Below are 27,668 nucleotides of genomic sequence, written 5' to 3'. Positions count from 1 at the left end.
CCTCATTTCGAAAAAAAACTGACTGAACCGGAGAATAGTTTTCGTTTGCCAGAAATGTAGTGTTTCTGAAGATCAATTGTGTAAGGACGAACTTCTCTGTAAATCATTTTTTCGGGCTGTGGCAGCAGGAGATGAATATGTTTCTTGCTATAAAACAGAGTTCCTGTAAAACATACTACTAAAGATGCAGTTTGGTATCTCTAGGTTCCAAGACAGAGCTATAGTGCTGTATAAACTAGTAAGTTAATTTGAAATTGTCATGCTTTTACAAACCTTAGAAACAAAATTAGAATTCATGCATTTTTTTTCAAAATGGGGAGTGCAACACCGGCCTTGCATCATGATGATGCACATAGAAGTAAAATTTAGTCTTACAAAGCTCGCAACTCAACCATCACCTACAGTTGATACAAAAATCAACCAGCGGAATAAAAAGGACATAGTAAAACTACACATCACTGTAGTCTCCTAGTATGACGCCAGCCAGTCTGGCACAAGATATCCTGAGCGACCGTCTGGAGCCGTGTGCATCCAGAAACCATGGCATCCCGTATTCCCTCCGACGAAAGGAGAGCCCATAGCTGAATCCAGTGGGCCATCATAAGAATAACCTGCAAATAATGAAAAGATTGTTTTTTGTTAAAGATAATATCATTTCTTGCCCTCCAAGTAGACCAACATAAAGAACAAACCCCAATACGGATAAAGGCTTTAGATTGTCTATCTACTCCATTTAACCAATTTCCAAACATATTGGTAATATTGGTTGGAGGTGGAAGATCAAAAGTGAAATTAACCGTACGCCAAAGAAGTTTAGCTAAAGGACACTCAATGAATAGATGTTCGACAGTTTCCTGTTGACCACAAAAAACACACTTCGTACATCCATTCCAATTCCGTTTAGCTAAATTATCTTTAGTTAAAAGTACCTTATTACTAAGGAACCACATGAATATTCGAATTTTTAAAGGGACTTTAACTTTCCACAGATATTTTCTCAAATATGAGGTATGATCACTCATAAGCTCTTCAGACATCGATTTTACCGTAAAATTACCATTAGCTGTCAATCCCCAAACAAAGCGATCCTGCTCATCATTTAAATTTACCGTCATTAGTTTTCGGCATAATCGCAACTGCACCGTCCATCCGTTTCCCAACAGCGCCCGTCTGAAACTAATATTCAGTGGGGTTTGGGCTAACACCTGAGCTACCGTTACATCTTTATGACGTACAATATTATATAATGACGGATATTGATTTGGCAAAGAGGTTTTCCCTAACAAAACATCTTTCCAGAAACGAGTATTCATTCCATTTCCAATTTTTTTTTAAAAAACCTCTAGTAAAAAACTCCTCCTTCACTCGCATTAAACCTTTCCAGAAAGAAAAATTTGTGGGCTTAGGTTGTACTGCCGATAATGTCTTATGTCTTAAGTATTTATTACGTAACAACTCATGCCACACCCCGTCCTCGTTAAGCAACTTAAACAACCATTTTCTCAATAAGAATTTATTTTTTAATTCTAGTACTTCAATACCTAACCCGCCTTGATATTTAGGCCGACAAACAATATTCCATTTTGTAAGCCTATATTTTTTCTTATTTTCATCAGATTGCCAAAAAACCTAGATCTATAGAAATTCAATCGTTTCCTTACCCCAACAGGTATCTCTAGAAAGGATAACATGAACATAGGCAAACTAGTTAAAACTGAATTAATAAGTACTAATCTATCTCCATAAGATAAAAGTTTTCCTTTCCAGCATCCCAGTTTGCTTTCAAACCATGTTTCAACTGGATACCAATCAGAATTCCTTAGTTTTCTATAATGGATCGGAATACCTAAATATCTAAAGGGGAAAGATCCGGCATATATTGATCCTCTTCATCCTTAGCCTTTCTAAAACAAAAAAGCTCACTTTTATGAAAATTAATTTTTAGTCCCGAAAGTTCTTTAAATATGCATAAAATTAACTTCATGTTCATAGCTTTTAGGAGATCATGTTCCAAAAAAAGGATCGTGTCGTCGGCATATTATAGTATAGAGATGCCCCCCTCAACAAGATGAGGAATAAGCCCTCCAACCTGACCATCATTTTTTGCTCTTTCAATTAAGATGGCAAGCATATCTACAACAATGTTGAATAACATTGGGAACAAATGGTCTCCTGCCGCAAACCTTTCTTTGTTTGAAAATAATGACCAATATCATCATTTACCTTGACTCTCACACTCCCACCTTGCACAAACTTTTGAATTAAATTACACCATTCCGGAGCAAAGCTTTTCATTCTCAAAGTTTGTTGTAGGAAAGACCATTTAACTTTATCGTAAGCTTTCTCGAAATCAATCTTAAATAATACCCCATCCAATTTTTTAGTATGAAATTCATGAATCGTTTCATGTAGGATGACAACCCCCTCTAAAATATTTCTCCTTGGGATAAATGCAGTTTGTGTTGGTCTAATAACTTTTGGGGCAATCCCCGTTATTCTATTTGTTCCTACTTTTGTAAATTTTTTGAAACACACATTTAATAAGCAAATAGGTCTATATTGTTGAATCTGTACCGCATCCTCCTTCTTGGGTAATAAAGTGATGACCCAAAATTGAGTTTGTAAAGAGACAAATCCCCAGTACTCAACTCATAAAAAAGGGCCATTAAATCCACCTTTATTATTTCCCAAAATTTTTGATAAAATTCCGTCGGAAAACCATCAGGACCTGGTGCTTTATTATGTTCCATTTGCGATATCGCTTCAAACACCTCCTCTTCAGTAAAAGGATTTGTTAGAATATTATTTTCATCAGCTGAAATTTGTGGAATATCATGCACCACTCCTTCAATAAATGAAATATTGGTCGGTTCCGGTGGCCCAAACAATATTTTATAAAATTCAGTAATATACACTTTAAGATTGTCTTCTCCAACAATTGTTCCTTCTTGTTGCTCTAACTGAAATTTTTTATTTTTCCGATGTTTACCATTTGCAATCAAATGGAAATATCTCGTATTATTTCCCCCTTCTTGGATATGCTTAACTTTTGCGCGTTGAGCCCACTTAGATTCTTCCTCCCTTCTTAATTTATTCAATCCCTCATTTGCTTTTTGAAGTTCTTCTCTTTCATGCGTAGTCAATGGAGTAGTTTCCGCTTTTATATCTAGATGCTCAATAATAATTAAAAGTCTCTCCTTCTCCTTTTTGTATTTCCCACTTTGATTTTTTGCCCAGCCTTTGAGAAACTTTCTAATATATCTCAATTTATTTAACCAAATATCGATAGGATTAAAACTATTTGTCACCGAATTCCACTCATTCGGTACCATCTCAAAAAAAAACCCTCATGTTTCAACCAATGTAGCTCAAAAGAGAATTTTGAGATATTACTGATACGTCTCCAACGTATCTATAATTTTTTATGTTCCATGCTAGTTTTATGACAATACCTACATGTTTTATTCATACTTTATATCATTTTGATGCATTTTCCGGTACTAACCTATTAACAAGATGCCGAAGCGCCAGTTCTCGTTTTCTCGCTGTTTTTAGTTTCGTAAATCCCGCACAGAAATATTCTCGGAATTTGTCGAAACAAAAGCCCACGGCCCTATTTTCCACGGAGGATTCCAGAACATCGAAGAAGAGTCGGAGGCGGCCAGCAGGGGGCCCACCCCATAGGGCGGCGCGGCCAGGCCCCCTGCCGCGCCCAGATGTGGGGAGGGAGCCCCCTGGCTCCCCCGACGCTGCCTCTTCGCCTATATATTCTCCCAGATGCGAAAACCCTAAGGGAATAAGTCATATTCCACGAAGAGTTCCGTAGCCGCCGCCATCGCGAAGACAAATTTCGGGGGACAGAATCTCTGTTCCGGCACGCCGCCGGGATGGGGAATTGCCCCCGGAGTCATCTCCATCGACACCACCGCCATCTTCATCGCCGTTGTCGTCTCCCATGATGAGGAGGGAGTAGTTCTCCCCGAGGCTGAGGGCTCTACCGGTAGCTATGTGGTTCATCTCTCTCTCCCATGGTGTGATCTTTATGTGATCATGAGCTTTGTAATCTAGTTGAATATGTAGATGTTACTCTTGTCTATTATGCACTCTAGAGGTTACTTTAATATGAACTCCGGAGTTACTCTCCACGGTGTGATGGTGACAAGTGTGCGCATCGTGTGTGATTCCTTTATGATGTTGTGGAGCTTGTTTACTCCGGCTTGAGGTGTGCTTTTGCAGCCCTACACAATGAATGGTGTTTGTTATCCAACAAGAGAGTGTTTGAGAGTAGCATTTATTTATTCAATTATGTGGTCATTGTTGAGAGTGTCCACTAGTGAAAGTATGATCCCTAGGCCTTGTTTCTAAGCATTGAAACACCGTTTCCAACAAGTTCTGCTACATGTTCGCTTGCTACCATTTTTATTTCAGATTGCAATTACTACTTATAATCATCCATATTACTTGTATTTCACTATCTCTTCGCCGAACTAGTGCACCTATACATCTGACAAGTGTATTAGGTGTGTTGGGGACACAAGAGACTTCTTGTATCTTAATTGCAGGGTTGCTTGAGAGGGATATCTTTGACCTCTACCTCCCTGAGTTTGATAAACCTTGGGTGATTCACTTAAGGGAAACCTGCTGCTGTTCTACAAACCTCTGCTCTTGGAGGCCCAAAACTGTCTACAGGAATAGAAACGTGTGTAGACATCAATTACCCAGATGAGCTTTGACCCCTGAGTCAATTAGAATCGGTGTATGATCAGACTCCGCCCTTGTTAATGCGCGAACAGTCACTAACGGAAATTTCTGTTCCCAAGAGATTGATGCTAGAACTCTATGTAACTTCTCATAGGTAGGTTCGTCTCGACGACTCGCCCACGTATATTGCCTCCCCGAAAGAGCAATTTCTCTTAAGTTTAAATGTTCAATAATGGCATTAAACACAAAAGGCCATCGAGCCTTAAAATTATTATTATTCTTTTCCTCCTTTTCCGAATAATGTTGAAATCACCACCTACCAACATATATAGGTAATGTTTCAGTCTCACATATTCTGACTAACTCCGTTAAAAATTCATCCTTGTGCAAGTCTTGGGCAGCCCCATAAACTGGCACCAAAATCCATTCAAAACCATTCCTTTTGCATTTTATGTGAAGTTTTACACAAAAATCCCCAGTAGTAACCTTTATCACCTGTAAGGTATTTGAATTTATTCCCACTAGAATACCTCCAGACCTACCATGAGGAGGTAAACAAAACCAAGAATAGTTGTATCCCGCTGCCAATTGATTCAAAAAAGGTATAGAGAAATTTGATCTCCCAGTCTCCAACAAGGCTAGAAATCTAACTTATTATCTCTAATGGCCTCTTTGACAAACAAATGCTTTGCAGTATCTCCAAAACCCCCGGATTCCAATTCATACCTTTTAGATTCTGCATTATTAAAATTATTTTTTAATTCTCCTCCTAGTGCTTTTGCGAATATTATTAGTGTCATAAGTTTTCCTTTGTCTAGTCTTTTCCCCCTAAATAACCGGCTTTAGCTGTTCCAATTGATCATCTAATTCCAGTGAAATACCCTCATCCTCTATTAAATCCTCACATAGAGTAGATTCAACTGATTAGACTTCAGGCATGCAATTAGCAAGTTCTTTTTGAGTGGTTCAACTGATTTGTACGTGATCCATGACCAGTTTTTGATGTGCCTTCATCAGTTTAACACTCAGGCTGTGAAAAACAAGATGACTCTGATAGATATCACATGGACTGAGTTAACAGGGTGTTGATTCTCTTATTATAAAAGGGAAAGGCTGTCCCCATCTCGATTCTAAAGTGGTTTGACTCCGAGAGATAGATTAATTATGGGTACTGCATTTCCGAGCTGAGCTAGTGTAAATAGTTGTAAAGGTATAAGGTATACCTATGTATTCAAGATAAGAAATTAGGAGAATACTGAACAAACACATATATGAATTGTTGCACTTACAGGTGCTACTCGATTCCGAATCCAGACGTTGGCTATGAGGAACACTGCAGGCAAGAAATTTGCTTTTGGACCTATTTTTCAGGGTGTACCCTTTACTAGATGTGGAAAACAAAAAAAAGACAATGTCCACATTGTAAAAACCTCAGTAATACAAAATATTCTTAACTATGGTGCGCAAAACTATAAACATCTCTGAAAAAATGTATAAGAGTTTTCAACAATTCAAACAAGTACAGACTGTACTTCTCAGTTCTTACATCTGATTTGTACACGGAGATTCCAAGTAGAGCTGGTGGAGTAACACCGCCCACGACAGGAATGGACGCATACGCCGACGGCCAGCTGCCCTCGGCATAGCCACGCCTGGCCCTCGGCATAGGCTACGCCGACGGCAGCCCTCGGCGTATGGCGTCGGCGTTTAGGTCCCTCGGCATAGACAATATTGCCGTCGGCGTAGCCCGGCCCTCGGCGTAGCACGCTACGCCGACGGCAAAACCGTCGGCATACAAATTTTAAAAATTTGAATTTTCATTTTTCCAAAAAAAATTCAGAAAAAAAATTCGAAAAAAAATAATTTTTTATATGCCGAGGGCTTTGCCGTCGGCATAGAGTTTTAAAATTTTTCAAATTTTAATTTTTTTACACCATTTTTTTTCTTTTTTTTTTTACTTGCTTATCTTTCACCCATACACTTTTAACTCTAAGTACACTTAATCCTAGGTCAAATTACAATCATGGTTAAACTTCCCAGCCGGTCACCCATCTTCACACTACTCCAACCTCAGCACGCTTAACTTCTTGGTTCCATTCGGATGAGCTTCCCTTAAAGAATTGACACCTTACTGATAATAATAGTATATCAACCCTATTAACCCTTGCACCGTGATGTCACAACTCTTTATTTTTGAATTCCAAAAAATTACTCAAGTAAACAACAATGAATATATAAGTAACAATGAATAATAATATTGAATTCAAATAACAATAAAATAATTTTATTTTTGGTTTTTTTCTATTTAATAAGGAATAATTAATATCTTTAAATCGAAAAACTGAAATTCCACAAATAATATGTCTAAATCGATCAGAAAAATGATAGGAATCTAAATATAACATCCATATCATCATTTGAACCTAAAAATTAGAGTAATCCAAATATGACGTCCAGCTTACCATCTGGCCAAAACGGCCCCCTCGGGAGATGCGAAATGGCCGTACCGGACACGCTGGTGCACCATTCGCCAACATGCTAAACGGAAAAAAATTAGCACATAAAGTGATGTGTTATAGACCTAAAAACATTTTTCGCGGAATTTATTGAGCGACGGAAAGTGTACCCCTAGTTCAAATCTGGTCAGTTTCCAGCGGATTCGGCGGGACACCGCAGGAAGCCGCAGGGATTTCCAGATAGTTAGCACGCACATATGGTATGTGATATGTGGTGCGGAGGCGGTGTCCTACCACTACGCGGAGATCTCGCGCAATACTAAAATACGCCTCATGTAGCTGCTTCACAAAAAAAACTCGTTTTGGCACCCCGAAAATGAAAAAACCATCGCCCATGGGTCGGATTGGAAATTCGCTCCCGGGGCCATGCCTTCCTTCCCAGGGACCACGCATGTGCCAAATATGGCCTCGTTCCGACAAACTATGCGGTGTCACAGGCCGTTTCCTACTCATTTGCCCTAAAAGCCGTAGAACTCCGGACGTGATAGCTCTGTTTGTGAAGGGTTTTCCAAAATAATTGCCGTATCCTAATTCCAATTTTTGGAGTGGTTACTAGGACACATAAAATGACGCCATGCGGCTCCAAGGGATTTTCTAACTTAGTTTAAATTGCCATCCGGCCAAAATGGGCCCCCACGGAGATGCGGTATGGCCGTACCGGGGGCGATGGTGCACCCGTTCACCATCGCGCTAAACGGAAAAAATTTAGCACATAAATTGATGTGTTGTAGACCTAAAAATATTTTTCCCGGAATTTATTGAGCGACGGAAAGTGTACCCCTAGTTCAAATCCGGTCACTTTCCAAATGGATTCTGCAGGACACAGCAGGAAGCCGCAGGGATTTTCAGATAGCTAGCACGCACATATGGCATGTGATATGTGGTGCGGAGGCGGTGTCCTACTAGTACACGGAGGTCTCGCGCAATACAAAAATACGCCCCATGTAGCTGGTTCACAAAAAAAAACCCGTTTTGGCACCCGAAAATGAAAAAACCATCAGCCATGGGTCGGATTGGAAATCCGCTTCCGGGGCATTGCTTCCCATCCCAGGGACCACGCACGTGCCAAATATGGTCTCGTTCCGACAAACTATGCGGTGTCACGGACCGTTTCCTACTCATTTGTCCTAAAAGCCATAGAACTCCGGACGTGATAGCTCTGTTTGTGAAGGGTTTTCCAAAATAATTGTTGTATCCTAATTCCGTCTTTCGGAGTGGTTACTAGGACACATAAAATGACGCCATGCGGCTCCAAGGGATTTTCTAACTTAGTTTAAATTGCCATCCGGCCAAAACGGGCCCCCACTGGAGATGCGGTATGGCCGTACCGGCGCGCTGTTGCACCCATTCACCATCGTGCTAAACGGAAAAAATTTAGCACATAAAGTGATGAGTTGTAGACCTAAAAACATTTTTCCCAGAATTTATTGAGCGACGGGAAGTGTACCCCTAGTTCAAATCCGGTCACTTTCCAGCGGATTCGGCGAGACACAGCAGGAAGCCGCAGGGATTTTCAGATAGCTAGAACGCACATATGGCATGTGATATGTGGTGCGGAGGCGGTGTCCTACTACTACGCGGAGGTCTCGCGCAATACAAAAATACGCCTCATGTAGCTGGTTCACAAAAAAACCCGTTTTGGCACCCCGAAAATGAAAACCATCGGCCATGGGTCGGATTGGAAATCCGCTTCCGGGGCATTGCTTCCCATCCCAGGGACCACGCACGTGCCAAATATGGCCTCGTTCCGACAAACTATGCGGTGTCACGGACCGTTTCCTTCTCATTTCCCCTAAAAGTCACAGAACTCCGAACTTGATAGCCCTGTTTGTGAAGGGTGTTCCAAAATAACTGCCGTATCCCAATTCCGTCTTTTGGAGTGGTTACTAGGACACATAAAATGGCGCCATGCGGCTCCGCGGGATTTTGTGACTTCGTTTAAATCGCCATCTGGCCAAAACGGGAACCCGATGACATATAAGAAAGTGTTTGAATTGTTACTATATTAACATGATATACATGATTCAAATATGCATGATTTTGACATAAACGGATAGGGGATGTTTTTCTGAACATTTTGATACCTTATACGCATTTGTCTGACATCATATGAATTAGTTATGATTTTTACAAAATTAGACAAATTTGACAAATAGTCTACGCCGAGGGTGGCCGTCGGCGTAGCCCTGTCTACGCCTAGGGCCAAACATATGCCGAGGGCTGCCCTCGGCGTAGACTTCGCTACGCCGATGGCAACGATACGCCGAGGGTGAGACTCGCTGGCTGGCCGTGCCGGGCCATACGCCGACGGCCCCGACATTTGGCCGTCGGCGTATGCCACGGCCCTCGGCGTACGTCGCCATTCCTGTAGTGGCCTCCACTAGCAGTGCCATCCGATTTGTGAGTAATTGCAGTTTTTGGTTGTTTTGTGTTCTGGTCTTGTGTAATATTACTTCTGTTTGGCAAGCCATTACCTAAATGTAAAAAAAAGAGTAAACTAGAGTTTACAGGTTGTGACGCTGTGTTAACATCTCTTGATATCGAAAGAAATAGAAGTGATGTCTAATTGTCTATCATGCAGGCATGCATCTGAAACCAAATGTTTTTTTAGTCATTCTATTTTTGCCATTTGATTCAGACCATCATGTCACAGGTTGTCTTTGTATCTTATTTTTTCCATTTCTTCAAAACAAGTTACAGAAGTAGACATTGAAATTGTCAGTATTACAAACTACAGTTTGTGTACAGTGTACCTATATGCAAGCTTGCAAACCCTTTGCTCCTCTTGTGGCGTAAACATATTGTTTATGCTCATAGTTGTTGGATGCCATAATGAAGTATATACTACCAACATATTCGTGTAGACGCGAAAACAATATCGTTGGATCAAAACATAATGTTCATTGTTCTTGGATCTAAAAATTGATTGATTGGCATTCCGACATTCTAAACACAATGTCCTCAGTTGAACACATCAACAATTACATCTGTGTATGAGTGTATCCCACCTAGGGTGTGCAATGAAGATTCAATAAAAATCAATAAAAATCCATCGGCGAGACACCCGCTAAAAGATTCAATAAAAATCAACCGTAGAATGCGGGTGCAATATTTTATCCGTGGCCGTCTAACCACAAAAGGTCGGGTCGAATATGCAGAGATCGTGTACCTGATGTTTCCCCATGTTGGCTGAATACAAATTGTTCGAGGACGCCCTTTCTGGAAATCAAATTTCAGGCTGTGGGGGAGGAAGTTTCTAAGTGTTGAAGCAGACCTCCCTGAATACGTAATACATGCTAGTACTAAGAAAGATGCAATTTGAGATCTCTCCATTCCAAGACGGAGCTGCAGAGTCACTTATACTGCTAAGTTAACATCACTCTGTCATGCTTGGCAGACCTTACAAACAAAAATAAACTTCAGTCATTGACTGTTCGACGGGATCCATGAGCAGTTTCTGATGAGCCTTCATCACATTTGTATTGTGGAAAACAACATGACTATGATAGATTCACATGGATGGGGTGAATACCATTATAAAAGGAGAAGCCGCCCCCATCTTGCTTCCAGAGGGGCATGATTTGAGAGGATAGATTGGCCGTGGACATGAGACCCGATTTAAGGAAGGCTATATATATACATACGAGATGAGATTTTAGAAGAACACTGAACCACCGCCAATTTCTCCCCAGTGGAAGCTCGTATCGGTCTCCGCTCGTGCCAGCCACCACCAACGATGGTAGAAGACGGATTTCAACAGGGGCTACAGATTATGTGGACAACAATCACAAGACCACCACGCGACCATACGGGTATGTACGAGTCAAGTTTATTAAGTGTAGGAATGTGTAGGGATCCAAATGGGCCATACGGATTTCAACAGGGGCTACAGATTATGTGCAAGTATAAATTTGCTAACTAATGACTATCATACCCTCAGTTGTAAAGGGGAATGTAGCGATTTCGGCCCCTAATGTGTTCAGGGGTGTACCGATCGAAGCCAAGTGTATTTATAAATGTGACTAGGTATTTTTTTTTGCAAAAATGGGACTAGGTTTCTATTCCCTCATATAAAGGCGTGAGTGATCCCTTTGGCTCACATGCTCGGATCAAATGATCATACAAACACGGATCGACTAAGCATATATCTAGCTTGTCGAATGCGAGTATTTGACGCTGACGAGTGACGAACACGGAGAAGAAAACGTCACGCACACCAGTCGGACTGCATGTTAGCATGCATGCACATTATCTACTTACTGAACAACTGATGGAATGCCCGTCTGCGCCGCTGCTGCATTGCTGCGTACGTGCGCACCTGCGCATGAACTCAGCCACAGTGTGGTCGCATTTTGCATACGCAGTTAATTCTGAATGTGCTCCTCTCCTGTGGATGAACTCAGCAACATTCGCGTACGTCGTCGTCATTTTTGTTCCGGCGTTCGAGAAAGGCAATCGCAGCATCATGGTAGGAGTACTCCGGTTCCATCCGGCAAGGAGACGCACAGGACCAAAAGTTGGCCCTGATGGCAACATGTCTGAAGAAGGCTAGCATGCATGAAGCATCCCTTGTCGACCAAGACCGCTTGATTTGCGCAAGCTCTTTATTTCTGACGTTTGACAACACATCGGCTATGTCCTCCCAACCTTTCTGTTGAATATAAATACACTGCCTAGTCTCTTTTCATCAGTTCGGACTTTTAGTTCAATTGGCTAGTGCAGCAATCTTTCATGGTATCAGAGCCAAGAGGTCTCAAGTTCAAGACCCTGCTCACGCAGTTTTACAAACAAAACAAAAAAGATTCTGCGGCCCGCACCGAACCCACGCTAAGCACTAAAATAGCCTAGACGTGAGGGGGAGTGTTGAATATAAATACACTGTCTAGTCTCTTTCCATCAGTTCGGACTTTTGGTTCAATTGGCTAGTGCAGCAATCTTTCACTTTCGACCATGTCAATCTACCGCTGGTTAACAAACTATGCACTCCTGGCCATCAATTTAACCAGCGAACTGAGGAGTTCTCCATTCTAGGTCTTAAAACCTCTGGCAAGAGGGTGTGGAAGAGTTCAAGTCGACCCCTTTGGTTAAGCTACTGTTGTTAGACTTAGACCTATCTAGTATTATGAGCGACCGGTAAAAAGATGAAAATTACCTCAAGATTTTGCCGTCTCAATTTCCACCCAGGGCCGGCTCGTAGGGCAGCGCAAAGTGGTGCTCACCTTGACCCCACAAGTTAGGGGCATTTGTTTGTGTACTCGTATCAATATAACTTCTACTTTTGAGATCCAATAATCAAGAGATGGCCTAAACTGTGGCCTATCATGCCTCTACTCTGACTCCTTTTACCCCAAAAAAATACTGCAATTTTTTTAAATTACCTTTGTCCATCGCACGAATTATATCCAGCCTTCCCAAATGTACAGAACAACATTTGGGAACAACACTGGCCGTCGCCTTCCCTACGTTCTGAGTGTTTGTTAGTGGAGACTAACAACATAATCATGTAACTAAGCTGTTCCAGAAGCAACTCTCCTAAGATTCGCAACTTTATACCTGTCATCATATACATGTATTCTTGAGAGACCGTGTATCCTATCCTCTTATTAATTCAGCACCAAAAATGTCTACTCCTCTACTCACCTTTTGCATGGGCGTAAGAATTAGTTACTCCCATAATTTTGTCCTGTGATTAATTCTAGATGTACATATGTATACACACGTGTCTATCAAATGTACTAATTACCGAATTTCTATTTCACTAGTGTAAAGTTTTTCATATGAAATTCTAATGTTTTGTAGTCTTTTGTGTGTGACCAACTGGCGGAGTTTGGTAGAAATTGTTGTGGGGGTCCAAGAACATCCATCATGCTAAGCCTTTGAGTAATTTTTAAATTTTTGCATAAATATTATAGGTAGGAGAAGAGAGAGTGAGAGAAATGATTTCTGCTGCTCTTCTTGTACCAGCTTGTGTTTCTACTTGACATGCAAAAGAAGCTTCAAGGAAATTGCTATGAACTAACTCAAATTTCTATATTTACATAGCTAAAGTAAAAGCAAAGATCACTAACCCTGCCTTTTTTCAAGTATCTCTGTACGCTAATCCACTTTGAGCAAATTTAAAGACCTGCCCTAGTTTGGGCTAGAGTTGGGCTTGATCTCGGGCCGAGAGTACCAAGATGGGCCGGACCGGCAAAATTGGCAGTTTCTTAACCCGACCGACCTCGAAGCGTGGCTGCAACACGACCGACCATTCTGAACAGCGTTTCCTTGTCCGCACGGTCGCCGCAGATCCGCCGCCGATGGGCTCCCTGCTCGCCCTCACCGACGACCTCCTCGCGGAGGTCCTCGCCCGCGTGCCGTCGCCGGCGGACCTCGCGCGCGCCTCCTCATCCTGCGCCTCGCTCCACCGCGTGGCCACCTCCGCGCGGTTCCTCCGCCAATTCCGCTCCCTCCACGCGCCGCCCCCGCTCGGCGTCTTCTTCCCCGACGGCGCCGCCTTCTACCCGGCCTTCCCGCCGAACCCCACGTCCCCCGCCGCCCGCGCGCTCGCGCTCGCCGCCGACTTCTCCTTCGCCTTCCTCCCGGCCCCCGCGCGCGCGTGGCTCGTCCGCGACCACCGCGACGGCCGCTTCCTCCTCGACCGCGCCGCGCCCGCCGGCTCCACGGCCTTCACCGAAATCTCCGTCTGCGACCCGCTCTCCCGCCGCTACGTCCTGCTCCCGCCCATCCCCGCCGACCTCGCCGCCTCCGTCGAGAACCCCTACCTGCAGCGCGGCGGGGACGAGGGGCTGCACTCCCGCAGCAACGAGATCTTCCTCGCCGCCCCCCGCTGCACCCCCGACAACAACAACACCTCGCCGCTCCCCTTCGCCGTCATCTGGATGGCGTGCTGCCGGGGGAAGCTGGTCGCCTTCTCCTTCTGCTCCGAGTCTCAGCACTGGCACGCCCTCTCACCTCCCGTGCACCAAGCTCTGAGCATGCGGAGGGTCATGGGCGTCCGCCTGGGACAGCGCAACCATGCGCACGGCTGCTTCTACTGGATGATCACTCTCACGCGGAGGTGGCTCGTGCTGGACGCCCGCAGGATGGAGTTCTCCATCCTCGACATTTCGCCCGTCCTGCTAGGCCGCACCATGATGTTCAGCAACCAGATCACCACTCTGGAGTCGGAGCAAGGCAGGACCACCGTCGTGGTCTCGGATCTTTTCCGGGCCGATAAGAGATGTGTCCTGTATTTCTACACCTTCATGTCCTTCACTGACCGGTGGCAGCTGCGGCACAAGATCACGTTGCCGGAGGAATGGGGAGACCGGTTTCGGGGCATCATAGGTGCGTTTGAGCAGCGCTTGTTCATAAAGCTGGATCACCCGAAGGAGAACTTGGGAGACCCGGTTGAGCAGAATGTCACCTACTTTTGGTTCGACGTCAGGACTATGGAGGTTGGTAGGTTCGCTGAGATTAGTTCTGCTACTGTCAACGAAGCCTACCTTTACACTGGATTCGCCCCGTCGCTCTCGCTTCCTACCATCTGATGTGGTAAGTCTGTGCTCTCTGCTTGCTTTTGTCATTCTTACGGCTTTGGGTGTTAGGATGTAATATTTTTGTTTGATGATATGGTCATGTTTCCTGGAGGATCGTGTTTATCCTGATATTTTTAAATCCTTCCTCACATGAAATATGATAGGCTGCTCTAGATCTTAGATACAGTAATTCAGTATTTGTGAGCATGCTTCGATATTCTAATTATCAGTTGCAAATGTAAATGTGCCATTTTCATCATCTTGTATGACATTGAAGCTGCGAATATTGGTGCTGCTAGCAAGATTGTTTCCACCCTCATTAGTGTGGCACTTCTCAGCATTGCATGGTTTAGTTTATCTAGTTTGAATACAGCCAGAACAAGCATTTAGTTTCATTCTAGAATTGTAATGTCCATGGTAGCTGATGCCAGGTACAAAAAGCCTTCCAAATTTATTTCTGTAGGCTTTCAGGTTCTTAAACCTTACGTTGTTTACAGGTTCCATGCTGCTAGGTTTTATCGATCTCTTATTGATACTGATCTCTTATTGATACTGTAGACCGATTCCTGGATTCGCTTGCTCCTTGCAGCAGGACTGCAGGAGATGGGTACATGAGTACCGTGCCACTCTTTAGAAGAGGATTTGGATGGATCATTCAATGTTTTATTCTTCATACCAGCACTGATGTATCTGGACCATATTGCGGGAGTTTGGTCACAAGTAGAGACTGATTGAGTCCATTGTTCATGGCTTCATGCAATCTGGGTCCAGTCAGGTGTTAATGCATGCAAATTTCAGCTCTATGCATTAGTTGTTACTTGCAGTTTTGCTTTCAGCTATTAGATTTGAGGAGGTTCTATGTTGTATGTGTGCTTTTGTTGAATTGATACACCTTAAATTCTTCTTCTTTAGAGGGTAGTGCTGTAATCTGTATACTTTCGCCTGAAATTTCAGAGGTGTTAGCCGCAGTAACTACTCCCTCGGTCCAATATAAGATGTTATTACAACCAATATGGAGGGAGTAGTAGATAAGGCCATCTATTTCTAGTTGAGGGATAGATATAACCTATGCTCACTTAATATTCATGGGCACTCAACTCGGACAGGAACACCATGCATAATGTTGCTTCTACATATTATTCCTCTCATGAAGAAGTGTGCTGTAATAGATACCCAAAGAATGGGATTTTCACCATCTTGAATATCCCATGTATTGTGTCAGGCCATGTAATTATATTGTCAGCAGAAAATCATCACTGATGTAATCCGACTTCTTCCAGCTGGAGAAATCATGTCTATTTCTTCTAGACATTCATCCATAGGTCTGCCAAATGGCATTTGCAGAATGTGAGTGCATTTTCTTAGGAATGGTGACTCCAGTTCTGGGGCATCAGAAAATGCATGTGTATGCAGGGCATCCTGGAAAATCTAATTTAGAAGAGGGTGGAACATCCTGGTAATGTTTTTGGCTCTATGTTTGTAAGTTCTACAATTGTTTTTCCCATCATTATTACTCTTTAGTGTATGATGTGGTAAGCTTGATCTGTTCCTTTTCTTCTCTTTCACAGGCTTTATTTTTTTTCCGATAAAGGATGCTTTATTACTTCAAGAAGCAATTACATCCAGCCTCTGCATAACCAGGATGCACACAGCCGTTTGTTGTCTCACGAGTCCAAAGTTACGAAAACAAAAAGGCGAAATACATCACAGGCTTTATTTGGTAGTATTATGTGGCCTTACACTCAGTGTTTGTATCTTTTCATTTATTATGTTCATCACTTCATAATCATAGTTAAAATAGTGCTACTGAACTTTAAATCTTGGTGGGTTTAGAGGAGACAGGACACATGAAAAGAGTGAACAAATGGACCTGATTTTCGTAAGACGTACACTTTAACTATGTATTGTGCAGTTGTGCTGAATTTATAACTTCAAATTACCGAAGTCGTCATTTGAGTTCTTTGAAGCATAACATTTCTGCGTTAACTATGCATTGGTACACCAGTTGGAAATATGTATCATGTATGTAGTCTTGAACATGCATGCTGTACATTATATTAGTATTATTTAAACAGCTGCTAACATAAAAAAGAGCTGCAGCTAACATGGTTTGGTAGAAATGGAATGTCTCTATCAAGATAGTATATATTTGCACAGTAGATGCAAAATTGAATAGACTACTGTCACACCCCGTTGCCGCCGGTGAGGATCGGGGCGTGAGGTCGATACAGCGGTTGCTTGTGGTACCAACCAGACCTGAAGGAGAGGAGGATTTAGACCAGAGGAAGAAGAAGATAGATGAGGAGTTCCATTTCTCTGTTTCTGTTTGATGCCTTCCCCGTGTAGCTCCTCCTGTGTATATATTCTGCACCCGTCCTCCTCCAAGCAAGGCTGACCCATGGCCCAAGGTGACACGGGCCAAGGCGACACGGCCCAATGCCTCCATAAGTGCGGTCATGACAACTACCCATTATTTTGTCGAGGGCATTACCCTTGATTCCTTCTACTCCCTCAGATCCAAAATAGGTGTTGGGGCTTTAGTTCAAATTGGACCTATTTGAACTAAACCTCCTGCACTTATTATGGCTCGAAGGGAGCATATTCTTGATACATGCAAGCATATTCTTGATACATGCACCACTTCTCCATTTTACAAACATGTGTGCATCATTTATTTGGGGTAACAAGTAACGTTAAATCTGTTATTCTTCGATTGCTAGCTTCATGAACCTATTGAGAATTGACCCTAACTTGATTGATATTTCTCTTACACAGCATCCTACAAATGGGAATTTGACATCATTGAGTTGTGGCATGGAAACTGCTAGCTTACCATCCAGTAAAAATGGCGGAAGCAAGAGAACTCTAGTAAACACGATCGCTGGGACATGAACCATACTGGAAGAACAGAGCTCTAGTACATCTTGGAAACCCTCTGTTTCACTGTTTCTATCCTATGGCCCTTGCCCAGCATGACGGGGCTGCTCTGTTTACTGGCTTACGACTTCTCGAGGTACGCTTCTTCTGGACGTGTGTGCGATGCATAGTAACTGAGAATCTTTTCTGGTACTAGCATGTTAAGTTTTTGCCAGAGGTTTTAAGGTGGAAAGAGGATGCTGCCTTTTTGTAGTAGGTAGTCTGAGGAGATCTCGCTGTGCCGGGTAAGATGCTTTGCGAGTAGTGGAGTTTGGAGAAGGGGACAGAAAAAGGTTCAGGATTGATGTTGTCCCATACTGTTTCATCTGAAGGTCTTGTATATGTGTTTAAGGGATTACAGATTAGTAATTTGATCGGAAACCCAGCTATCAATAACTGTTGCAGCTCCTAAAGTGAAACGCCAAGTATGTTGTCCTGGTTTATTTACTCTTATCTTTTATACGCATTCCCCGGGGATGTTTTTCCTAGTGCTGATATTCTTGTTAGTTATAATGAAAATTTACTTTCTTTGTATGTCGATATCCGCAAGTTAATTCTTTCTTTAGCAAAGAATATAGTATTAGGCTGGCATAATTTGTTTGAAAACTGCTACTGGACAGGTTGGTGTCTTATTATTTTTAATCTAAGAACGTTCTTCTATCTTGCTATTGTGTGAGAAAAAGAAGCTGTCAATGATAAGTGATCTTTTAAAGCATACCAACTTCCTAGTTCTTACCAAAATGTTGCTTACACTCTTGATTTGTGCCAGAATTGCATATCTGAGTAATTTTGGAAATAGAGCTCCTGATATGATAGGAAGAATTTAAGGTAACCATTGATCGTCATGTGCAAAATCTTTGTGATTGTTCTAGTGGTATGTCGCTGGTTGTACATTTGATCCATATGCGCAACTCGTCCCATTAAACAATTCCCATTCTATTGGATACTAGCGCTCTGTTTAGCCATTAATAATTCAGCAGGTTTGATTTTGCTTTCTTGTGTGGTTTGATTCGAATTGTTATAATATCATATGGTATTGAAGCAGTACTGCACCCTTTGCTGTGCAGCTTTCATGCCATTTATTTCTCTCTTCCCTCCGTAGTAGATACTCTTTCATTCATGTAGTGGAGTTTGGAGATCTTGCTGTGCCGGGTAAGATGCTTTGCGAGTAGTGGAGTTTGGAGAAGGGGACAGAAAAGGTTCAGGATTGATGTTGTCCAATACCGTTTCATCTGAAGGTCTTGTATATGTGTTTAAGGGATTACAGATTAGTAATTTGATCGGAAACCCAGCTATCAATATTTGTCCAGTCGAATCTAATGCTTGTTGAAACACATCCATGATCTGATGGACCATGTTCCTGGGGCAGTCTTGAGATCCCTCTTATTGGTTTCAGTTGGTTTTTCATTGAAGTACTGGAAATACTCTAGCAGCTTGTGGATATCTTCTAGTATGACGACTGTTGCTTATGAAGTTCATCATTAGTATGAAAACATGCACACAGTGTTCGGCAAGGTCCTCCTGTTTCTGCCATACATGAGTTTATTTCTCATGTTCATAATGTTTTTGTGCTTGTGCTGTGCATCAGCTCCAGCTTATTTTGCTTGTGCTCGAGGTTCTTGCCTCTGCGTATATTTAATGTTTCTGTTTTTTTGTTTCTGCCCCAACCTTATGTTCTCATGTAACTAGAAGCTTTCAATAGGGGCTAAGTTTTGGTTCCAACACAAATATATCTCGATGGAATATTCAGTCTGCATGTTCAGCCTGTGATCCAGAACAAACATTTGAAATCAAAGGTAATTTTCCTGGCTTTCCTGTTCTTGACATTGCTTTATTATCAGTAATTTTTTTGGAAGAACAAAGTAATGATACACCTTTTCCTTTCCTAAAGTGTTCTTAGCAGTGATGCCATCTCTGCACGAGGCCAGTACAACGCCTCCAACGGCACGGCCATGGGCATGGTCAGCCCCGACCCTTCAGACATGTCAACTGCCTCCTCCCCGACCCTGCTCCACTCGAAGCACTGCATCAACGTGCCCAGCGTGAGGCCAACGACCTTCATGGCGAACCCCTCGCCCGGGCACCGCCTCCGCCCCATGCCGAATGGTAGCATCCATTTTCCCTCGCCCTTTCCACCTTCAAACCTTTCCGGCATAAACCTCTCCGGCTCCTCCCAAATGCCCGCGTCCCTGTGCATCATGTGCACATTGACGAGAAGCATCGTCCCAGCCGGGATGTCGTAACCAGCGACAGTGCAGTCAGCGGATGACTCGTGCGGCGCAAGGAGCGGGCCAATTGGGTGCAGCCGCAGGATCTCCGTAATGATGCACTGGAGGTAAGGGAGGCTTGGCAGGTCAGCTTCCTCCAGGAGGCGCCCTGTGCCGACGACCTTGTCAAGCTCCGCCCTAGCCTTGGCCATTGCTGCCGGGTGGTTTATCAGCTCCGCCATGCCCCATTCAATGGCGCTCGATGAGGTGTCCGTTCCTGTTTGCAGGATGCTCTGTTTCAGCAAAGATTGACATGAGCTATTGATGTGTTGATGGTTAAGATCAATCGGAGCGATGTTACTTATGTGCTCAGAGAAGCTGGAGAAAATACATTGTTGCATTTGATGTTTAGTTCAGAGTGTAACAATAATCATGATGACAGAGGCAAATTTCGAAGTTGCAACGGATGATCTGGTAGACTGGTACGTTGCTCAGTGTACATGTGTATTACAGGAATTAATCACTAGCAAACACATGGGCTACATAATAATCTAGTGCATCAAGGTACATATTGTAATTAGCTACCCCAAAAAAGTCACGGGGGCTACATGCACATTTTGCAGAGTCAGTTATATCAAGGAGGATTTCCCAGTCCGCTTACTCTTGAAATGGCAAGGAGGATTAATCAATAAAAAAAATCAGATACACTATAGATAAAACGTGCCAAAGAATATTGATTGTGAAAGCTGTCGCTTTTCGACAGCAGAAAGAAAATTCGGGTTCGAGCGACGGCTGAAACCGTTTCCATTTCTTGGTCGCTGACGATGTGGAGAGGAGTATAATAATGTATAGATAAAACGTGACAATGAATATTGATTGTGAAAGCTGTCGCTTTTAGGTGGCATAAAGAAAATTTGGGTTCCAGCGACTGCTGAAAAATGTTTCCATTTCGCGATTGCTGAAGATGTGGAGAGGAAGATCGGTGGCCATATCGATGACAAGGACGTGATTTAAGATCCCTATGTTAATCCTTTACAGGTTGACCAAATGCAGCTTAAGTACTTTGTAATTTGTATAGGATCTGCTACTGAATAAATCCATGAGCAGATGCTAATGCAGTGTCTAGCTCTTGCAATTTGCGAATCAGAACGAGAGAGAGGAAGCAAGTTGCTCACCAGGCAGAGCGCTCTGATGACCTTGTCGCTGTAGGCCTCCGGGTCGGCCGCCTGCATGTCCAGCAGGTCGCCGACCATCGTCCTGCCACCACGGCTGCTCCTCCTCCCCTCGTCGTCATCGGCGGCGGCGGCGCGGTGCTCGTCGATGAGCCGCTGCGCCCACTCGTTGCGCGTCCTGGAGAGCCTAACCGCCCGGCGCTTGGCGCCGCCGAAGTCCACCATGCCGAGCACCGGCAAAAAGTCCTGCAGGTTGGACGCCCCGTGCATGGCGAAGTACTCGCGCACCATCTCCCGGAACCTGGCCGCCTCCTCGGACTCGGACTCCTCGCCGCCGCCGTAGTACCGCTTCCCGGCGATCATCCGCGCCGCGACGTTCAGCGCCAGCTCGAACGCGCGCGCCTTCACGTCGGCGCGCGCGGGCCGCGAGTCCGAGGCCTCGTGGGCGTCGAGGACGAGCCGCCGCGCGGTGTCCCGGACCTCGGCGGCGCGCGCGGGTGCCGAGCGGAGGACGCTGTGCGCGGAGAGCACCTCGACGGTGGCGATGCGGCGGAGGTTGCGCCAGTTGGGGCCGTAGCTGGAGGAGCCGAGCGTGGTGTAGCCGTTGGAGAGGTGGCGCGCGGAGGGGAGGCGCGGGCGGTTGGCGAAGAGGACGTCGTGCGTGCCGAGGCACTCCTCGGCGGCGGCGGGGTCGGCGACGTGGAGCACGCGGCGGGAGCCGAACCGGAGGAGGAGCACGGGCCCGTGCGCCGCCGCGAGGGAGGCCAGCGCGCGGTGGAGGGGCTTCTTGAAGAGGTGCAGGTGGCCGATGACGGGCAGGGACGGCGGGCTCGGCGGCAGCCGCAGGCGCTTCTTGTTCCGGCGGCTCCCGAGGAGGAGGATGGCGAGGAGCAAGAGAGGCGCGGCGAGCGAGAGGAGTAGGAAGGAGAGCGTCGCGGTGTCCGCCATGGATAGATGGATCTTGGAGCTCAGGTTGCCTCTCGTGGGCTGGCTGTAGCTTTGTCTAAGCTCATCAGCAGTCAGCGACCACGATCTGTGGATTGGAGTGATTAAACAAGGCGAGCGAAGTGGCGTGCTCGTGGATCGGATGAGCTGATGGAGGCATTAGATGAGTTTATAATCGGATTCGCTTCACACAACCTGATTCGGTTGGTGCGATTTGACTGTTTTTTTTTTGGATTTGCTAATTCTTAACTAATTCTTGCTCAGTTAATTTCTACACCGTTTGATTGCATCGTGATTCGTGCATTCGAGTTGCAAGTTGGGTTGCAACCGAGATTTTCCAATTGCAAGTGAAGGCGATTTACACAAAAATAACCCAAAAGTGGAAGAAAAGCACAGACTAACCCTCCGGCGAAACTATTTCACCAATCTAACCCTTTTGTGTGGCGCCCCTCCCACGGGCGCCACACATGCCCATGTGGCTCCTCCTCGCCGGCGCCACACACCCAGCCGACGTGGCGCCATCGACACCGAGCCGGTGCGCCCATCCGACGTGGCAGCATGTGTGGCGCCCTCCCATCGGCGCCACACATGCCAACTTATATCAAGTTCTCGGTCGAAAACATCCAGGGGCTCCGGACGTCTGGGACTTAGCCGTTTTTGCGAGGCTCTATGTGTGGCGCCGATGCCACGGGCGCCACACTAGCATGTGTGGCGCCGATGCCACGGCGCCACACATCCACTTAAGTGTGGCGCCCGCGCCCGCCCCAGCCCGACCCGACCCAGCTTCTTCTCTTCTTTCTTCTCTCCTCCCACGGAACCGCCGCCGCCGCCCGCCTCCCCTTCGCCCCCCCCCCACCAAATCGAGCAAGAAATCGTCGGATCCGTCCGGCCAACTCCTTCCTCCTCCATTCCTCAAGGTATTCCCCTTCGATTCCCTCCGATTCATCCACTAGTATTGGTGGATTTGGTAGATTTGGGTATGAACCCTAGATATGGAAATTTATGTTGGTGGATTTGGATATGAACCATTGATGCATTCAAATTTGTTACATATGCCTAGCAAATGCCTATTCAAACTTGTTGCACTCAAATGTGTGTATGTATGGGTGATTCGAAAGTTAGATATATTGTCTTACATATGTATGTATGTGGTGAAAGGCAAAATTGGAGCTTAGCAAATGCCTATTCTATTGTCTAACATATGTCTATTATGTGCCTAGGAATGGTATGTCTTACGAAATTCATATGTGTGATGTATTTGGATATGAACTCTCATGTATTTGGATATTCTCATGTATGTGTTGCTCATTTTTGTTAGTGGAATGACTCATAACATGGTTGTGTAAACATGTAGGATGGTATGGCTTCTGGATGAAGAGTACGACAGGGAGCACCGGGCTGTTCATATGACGGAGAGGGGAACGGATCTTCACCCTTTGAAGATTCGTTACCATGGCACACCGGATATACCTTATGACGAGAGGTACACGGAGTTCATCCGGCCTACCGGTCTTATGCCGTTCATATCCCTTGTAAGCCGTGGGGGCCACACATGAACCCCTCGGCACTCACCGCCCTTGTCGACCGGTGGAGGCCGGAGACTCACACCTTCCACTTGAGGGCCGGCGAGATGGCCCCTACTCTGCAGGATGTTTCCATGATCCTTGCACTACCTATTCGGGGCGAGCCACCGTGTATGAACACAGCCTTCGATGGGTGGCGCGGACGGATGGAGGACCTTATTGGCGGGGCTCCTCCGGCGCCAGGCAAATCCAAAGGAGAGAGTTCCCGCCGGCGCGTCTTTCTCTTGGATCGGAACTAACTTTGCAGAATGCCCCATAGAGGCCGACGAGGACACTCGGAGGACGTACGCCCGCGTGTACTTATGGTACATGATTTCCAGGACTCTCTTTCCCGACAGTGGGGGTAAGCTGGCCCATTGGTGTTGGCTCGAAGGCGCTTACGGTGTTGGACGACCGGTGGAGTTGGGGAACAGCGGCACTTGCCTACCTCTACCGGCAGGTGATGATTTGTTCTATGTACTCGTTTTCCTATAGTAGTGCGCTACACAAAGTAGTAACCAAATATCTTATGTACGCAGTTGGACGAAGCTTGTCGCAGGACCGGGAGCAAGACCGGGAGCGGCGGTATTGGTGGATGCATGCTCCTACTTTCCGTATGGAGCCGGGACCGCCTATCGCTTGGGCGTCCCGGTGGTACTCAACGAGACGCCATGGCCTCATTTCCCTCACTTTCCCGATCGGGAGCCCACTTGGGCATACCTTTGGGACAATGTCTCGGAGATGACGAGCGATCCAATGGTCATGTACATGCAAGTACACCGCGGAGTTGGACACTCTTACCGCCGAGCAGGTAACCGATCACCGCGGAGTTGCAATCCTAGTTTTGATTGATTCTACCGGCATCTACTAAATAATTGTATGCTCGCAGGTGGAATGGCAGCCATATGGTAGCTACTACCGTATTGGCGCGGCGATGGCTGACCTAAACCCCAAGTGCACCGGAGGAGGCGCGGTTCGGCGTATGCGCTGCCCACTCATATGCATGTGGCTTGTTGAACACCACCAGCCGCAAAGAGTGATGAGACAGCTTTGGGCTGTATCGGAGTGCCCACCAATGTGGCAAGACACGGACAAGGCGCTTCACAGGTAAACTTCGGAATCATGCGATGGAAGATTCTTGATAGAAGAGGTACAAACTAACTTGTTGATTCTTGCAGGCTTGATAGGCAGCGGCAGAGGAAGATCACAAATTGGCCAGTCCATCATAGCGGCCACATCGCAGCCGTTCCAACACCGCTTGGAAGCGGCACGGAATGCCGGCCCCGAGCAGATTGTGCCTCACGACTTCACCGCTTTCAACAACTACCTCGAGTGGTTCCATCGAACACGCGTATCGAGTTAGTGAAGCGCGCGTATCGTGAAGAGATCTTGGACGACCCCATCCGAGTTCGATGAGGTTGGGCAAAGCCAGCACGACACTTTTGCTCGCAGAGGGATATCGACTTCTATTGCTTCCGAGCTGAACTTCGTGGTAATGGATTCTCTCACTAACTAGTACATCATCTAGATTGTCATGTGCTCGCTTAAATTGTGTATGCTATGTTTGTCACAGCGGGAGGAGATCCAAAAAACCGCTGAGGAGTGCGAGACTATGTGGGACCAGAGCCACAGAGATGAAAAGCCCGTCTGGACCGTTGCGGAATTTCATTAAGGTATGATCACCAACTTTGAATGTACACTATTATGTTCTGGTGGCTTTGTAACCATGAGTTCCATGACGCAGAACACTGCACGAAAGATGCGGCGGTTAGCGAACTTGCTAGGTTGCCGCGAAGGCGAAATCCCTAAATCCTCCTCTTCTGAAGAACATGTATGGACTATTTTGTTGCTGTGAAACATGTTCTTACTAATTTCAACTTTTGTAATCTCATGTGTTCATGTTTGTGAAGATTCCTCCTGAGGACGACCTAATTCTGAGTCAAGGCGTACTTCCGAAGCGTACCTCCAAGCAACGGTCAGCTTACCGCGTTGAAGCCAAGGGGCAAGGCTCCAAACCGGTACACTCCGGAAGATTATGTCAACCGAGGAAAGAAGGTTGTCACTGAGGAGGATGACGGGCCGCCGCGGAGATCAGCTATGTCGAGGATGAGGAACGACGAGCCGTTCTCTTCAGACGAGGAGGAGGAGGAGGAGGAGGAGGAGGAGGAGGAGCAGGAGCAGCAGCAGGAGCAGCAGCAGCAGCAGGAGCAGCAGCAGGAGCAGCCAAGGCAGCGGACGAAGAGGATGGCCGTCCGGAAGCAGCCCACGAGGACGGCACGTCGAGGACGCTACTAGGATGTGCTACGTGTTGTTGTGAACTCTATATTCATAAGTATCGATTTGTGAACCCTATGTCATTTCGAACCATGGTCCGTAATGCTACTTGTTGTTTGAATCTACGTGCTACAATGTGACCTATGAAGTGTTATATGTGTATGTCATGAAATTGCTACTTGTTGTGTCCAATGTTGTACTCGTAACTCGTTGGAGTTTGGTAGGATTTTTCATGTTTTCAACACAAGTCCATGTGTGGCGCCCTTCCCACCGGCGCCACAAGTGCTAGTGTGGCGCCCGTGGCATCGGCGCCACACATGCCAACTTATATGAACTATTGGGTCGAAAACATCCAGGGGCTCCGGACGATAAGTCCTTAGCCGTTTTCGCGAGCCTCTATGTGTGGCGCCCGTGGCATCGGCGCCACACAGGCTAGTGTGGCGCCCGTGGCGTCGGCGCCACACATCGAGCCTCGCAAAACGGCTAAGTCCCAGAGGAATTGTCTCACAATATGTTTTGGGGGGATTACAAGTGCATGTGTGGCGCCGTTGGGAGGGGCGCCACACATGCTGCCACGTCGGATGGGCGCACCAGCTCAGCGTCGATGGCGCCACGTCGGCTGGGTGTGTGGCGCCGGCAGGAGGGGAGCCACATGGGCATGTGTGGCGCCCGTGGGAGGGGCGCCACACAAAAGGGTTAGATTGGTGAAATAGTTTCGCCGGAGGGTCAGTCTGTGCTTTTCTTCCACTTTTGGGTTATTTTTGTGTAAATCGCCGCAAGTGAAGTTGCAACTAAAAAAATTATTCAGACCATTAAATTCTCTTTATGATTTATGCTAGTCATCAGTTGCAACTCATATTGCAACTGAGATAGTTGCAACTGAGATTTAATTGTATCTGTTTTCGAGAAATAGTCACACCTTTTTTCTAAAGCTTTTTTAGCCCTACCTCTACCTGCACCTCAGTCTTCCCACGCTTCGGAAATTTGAGGTGAATTAACAATTCGTTCTGGCGTATATCCTCGATTGATGCAGGACCTAAATTGAGTGCAGACGAGTTTGCGTCATCGCGAAGAAAACAAAACTCCCTTTAATTCCATTTAAAAGTCGCGGGGGTGGCAGAAATATAGTTTTGCAAAAACTACCTTACACGTTTTTTCGATAATGGCTTTATTACTTGATAAAAAACGGTTACACTCGGTCTCTGCATAGCTAGAATGCACAAAGCCGTACCAATCCACCAGTTTTAAACAAAACGTCCGTGGTTCTTTTGAAGTGCATCGTATAAAATTGTTGCACTAGCTAGATTTTTCAAAAGTCCGAACTGATGGAAAGAGCCTATGCAATATATTTATACTCAACACACCGAAATAAACTGAAAAGAAACTACGGCAAAGGAGGGCCGATCTAAAAATCACGCTGCCATCCATGTTGAAAAAATATATCTAGCACCATATTCTCCAATCATGTAGACACCTCGATAAAGAGACCGTGATGCTCCACGCGCTGAAGTGGTGACCATAAATGGAACATAGCTACATGTGCACCGGTAAATGACCTGCATAAGAGAAACATTTTTATTATTAAGAAAGTTGTCATTTCTGCAAAGACATGGCGACGAAATAATGGTAATCGCTCCCACCCTAATAAGTAGATTGAACCTAGGATACACACCATTGAGCCACTTGCCAAATATATTCATAACATTACGAGGTGGATATAAGGTAGAACCTATTTGGATGGATGGCCATATAGCTGTTGCAAATTTCCACTGAAAGAATAAGTGTTTGATAGTCTCATAATGATGACAGAAGACACACGTTTTTTACTTTCCTACCAATTAGGTTTTACAAGATT

The 27,668-nt window shown here is 45.3% G+C and overlaps 2 protein-coding genes across 2 annotated transcripts; one reads left to right on the top strand and one right to left on the bottom strand.

Moving 5' to 3' along the window:
- Window positions 1–13,516: 13,516 nt before the first annotated feature.
- Window positions 13,517–15,705, top strand: LOC124677040. The gene is made up of 2 exons (XM_047213040.1): window positions 13,517–14,753; window positions 15,296–15,705. Exon 1 carries the CDS (start codon window positions 13,517–13,519, stop codon window positions 14,747–14,749), a length of 1,233 nt encoding a protein of 410 aa, XP_047068996.1. The 3' UTR covers window positions 14,750–14,753; window positions 15,296–15,705.
- A 3,698-nt stretch (window positions 15,706–19,403) lies between these two features.
- Window positions 19,404–22,081, bottom strand: LOC124673334 (cytochrome P450 81Q32-like). Its single transcript, XM_047209431.1, has 2 exons — window positions 21,036–22,081; window positions 19,404–20,153 (listed from the first exon to the last, which is right to left on the bottom strand). The coding sequence occupies exons 1-2, from the start codon at window positions 21,978–21,980 to the stop codon at window positions 19,539–19,541; spliced, it is 1,560 nt and encodes a 519-aa protein (XP_047065387.1). The 5' UTR covers window positions 21,981–22,081; the 3' UTR covers window positions 19,404–19,538.
- Window positions 22,082–27,668: the final 5,587 nt, after the last annotated feature.

This window comes from Lolium rigidum, chromosome 7, assembly GCF_022539505.1.
Source record: "Lolium rigidum isolate FL_2022 chromosome 7, APGP_CSIRO_Lrig_0.1, whole genome shotgun sequence".
NCBI lineage: Eukaryota > Viridiplantae > Streptophyta > Magnoliopsida > Poales > Poaceae > Lolium > Lolium rigidum.
Note: the sequence above shows the minus strand (reverse complement) of the source record. Positions and strands in the feature narration are given on the sequence as shown.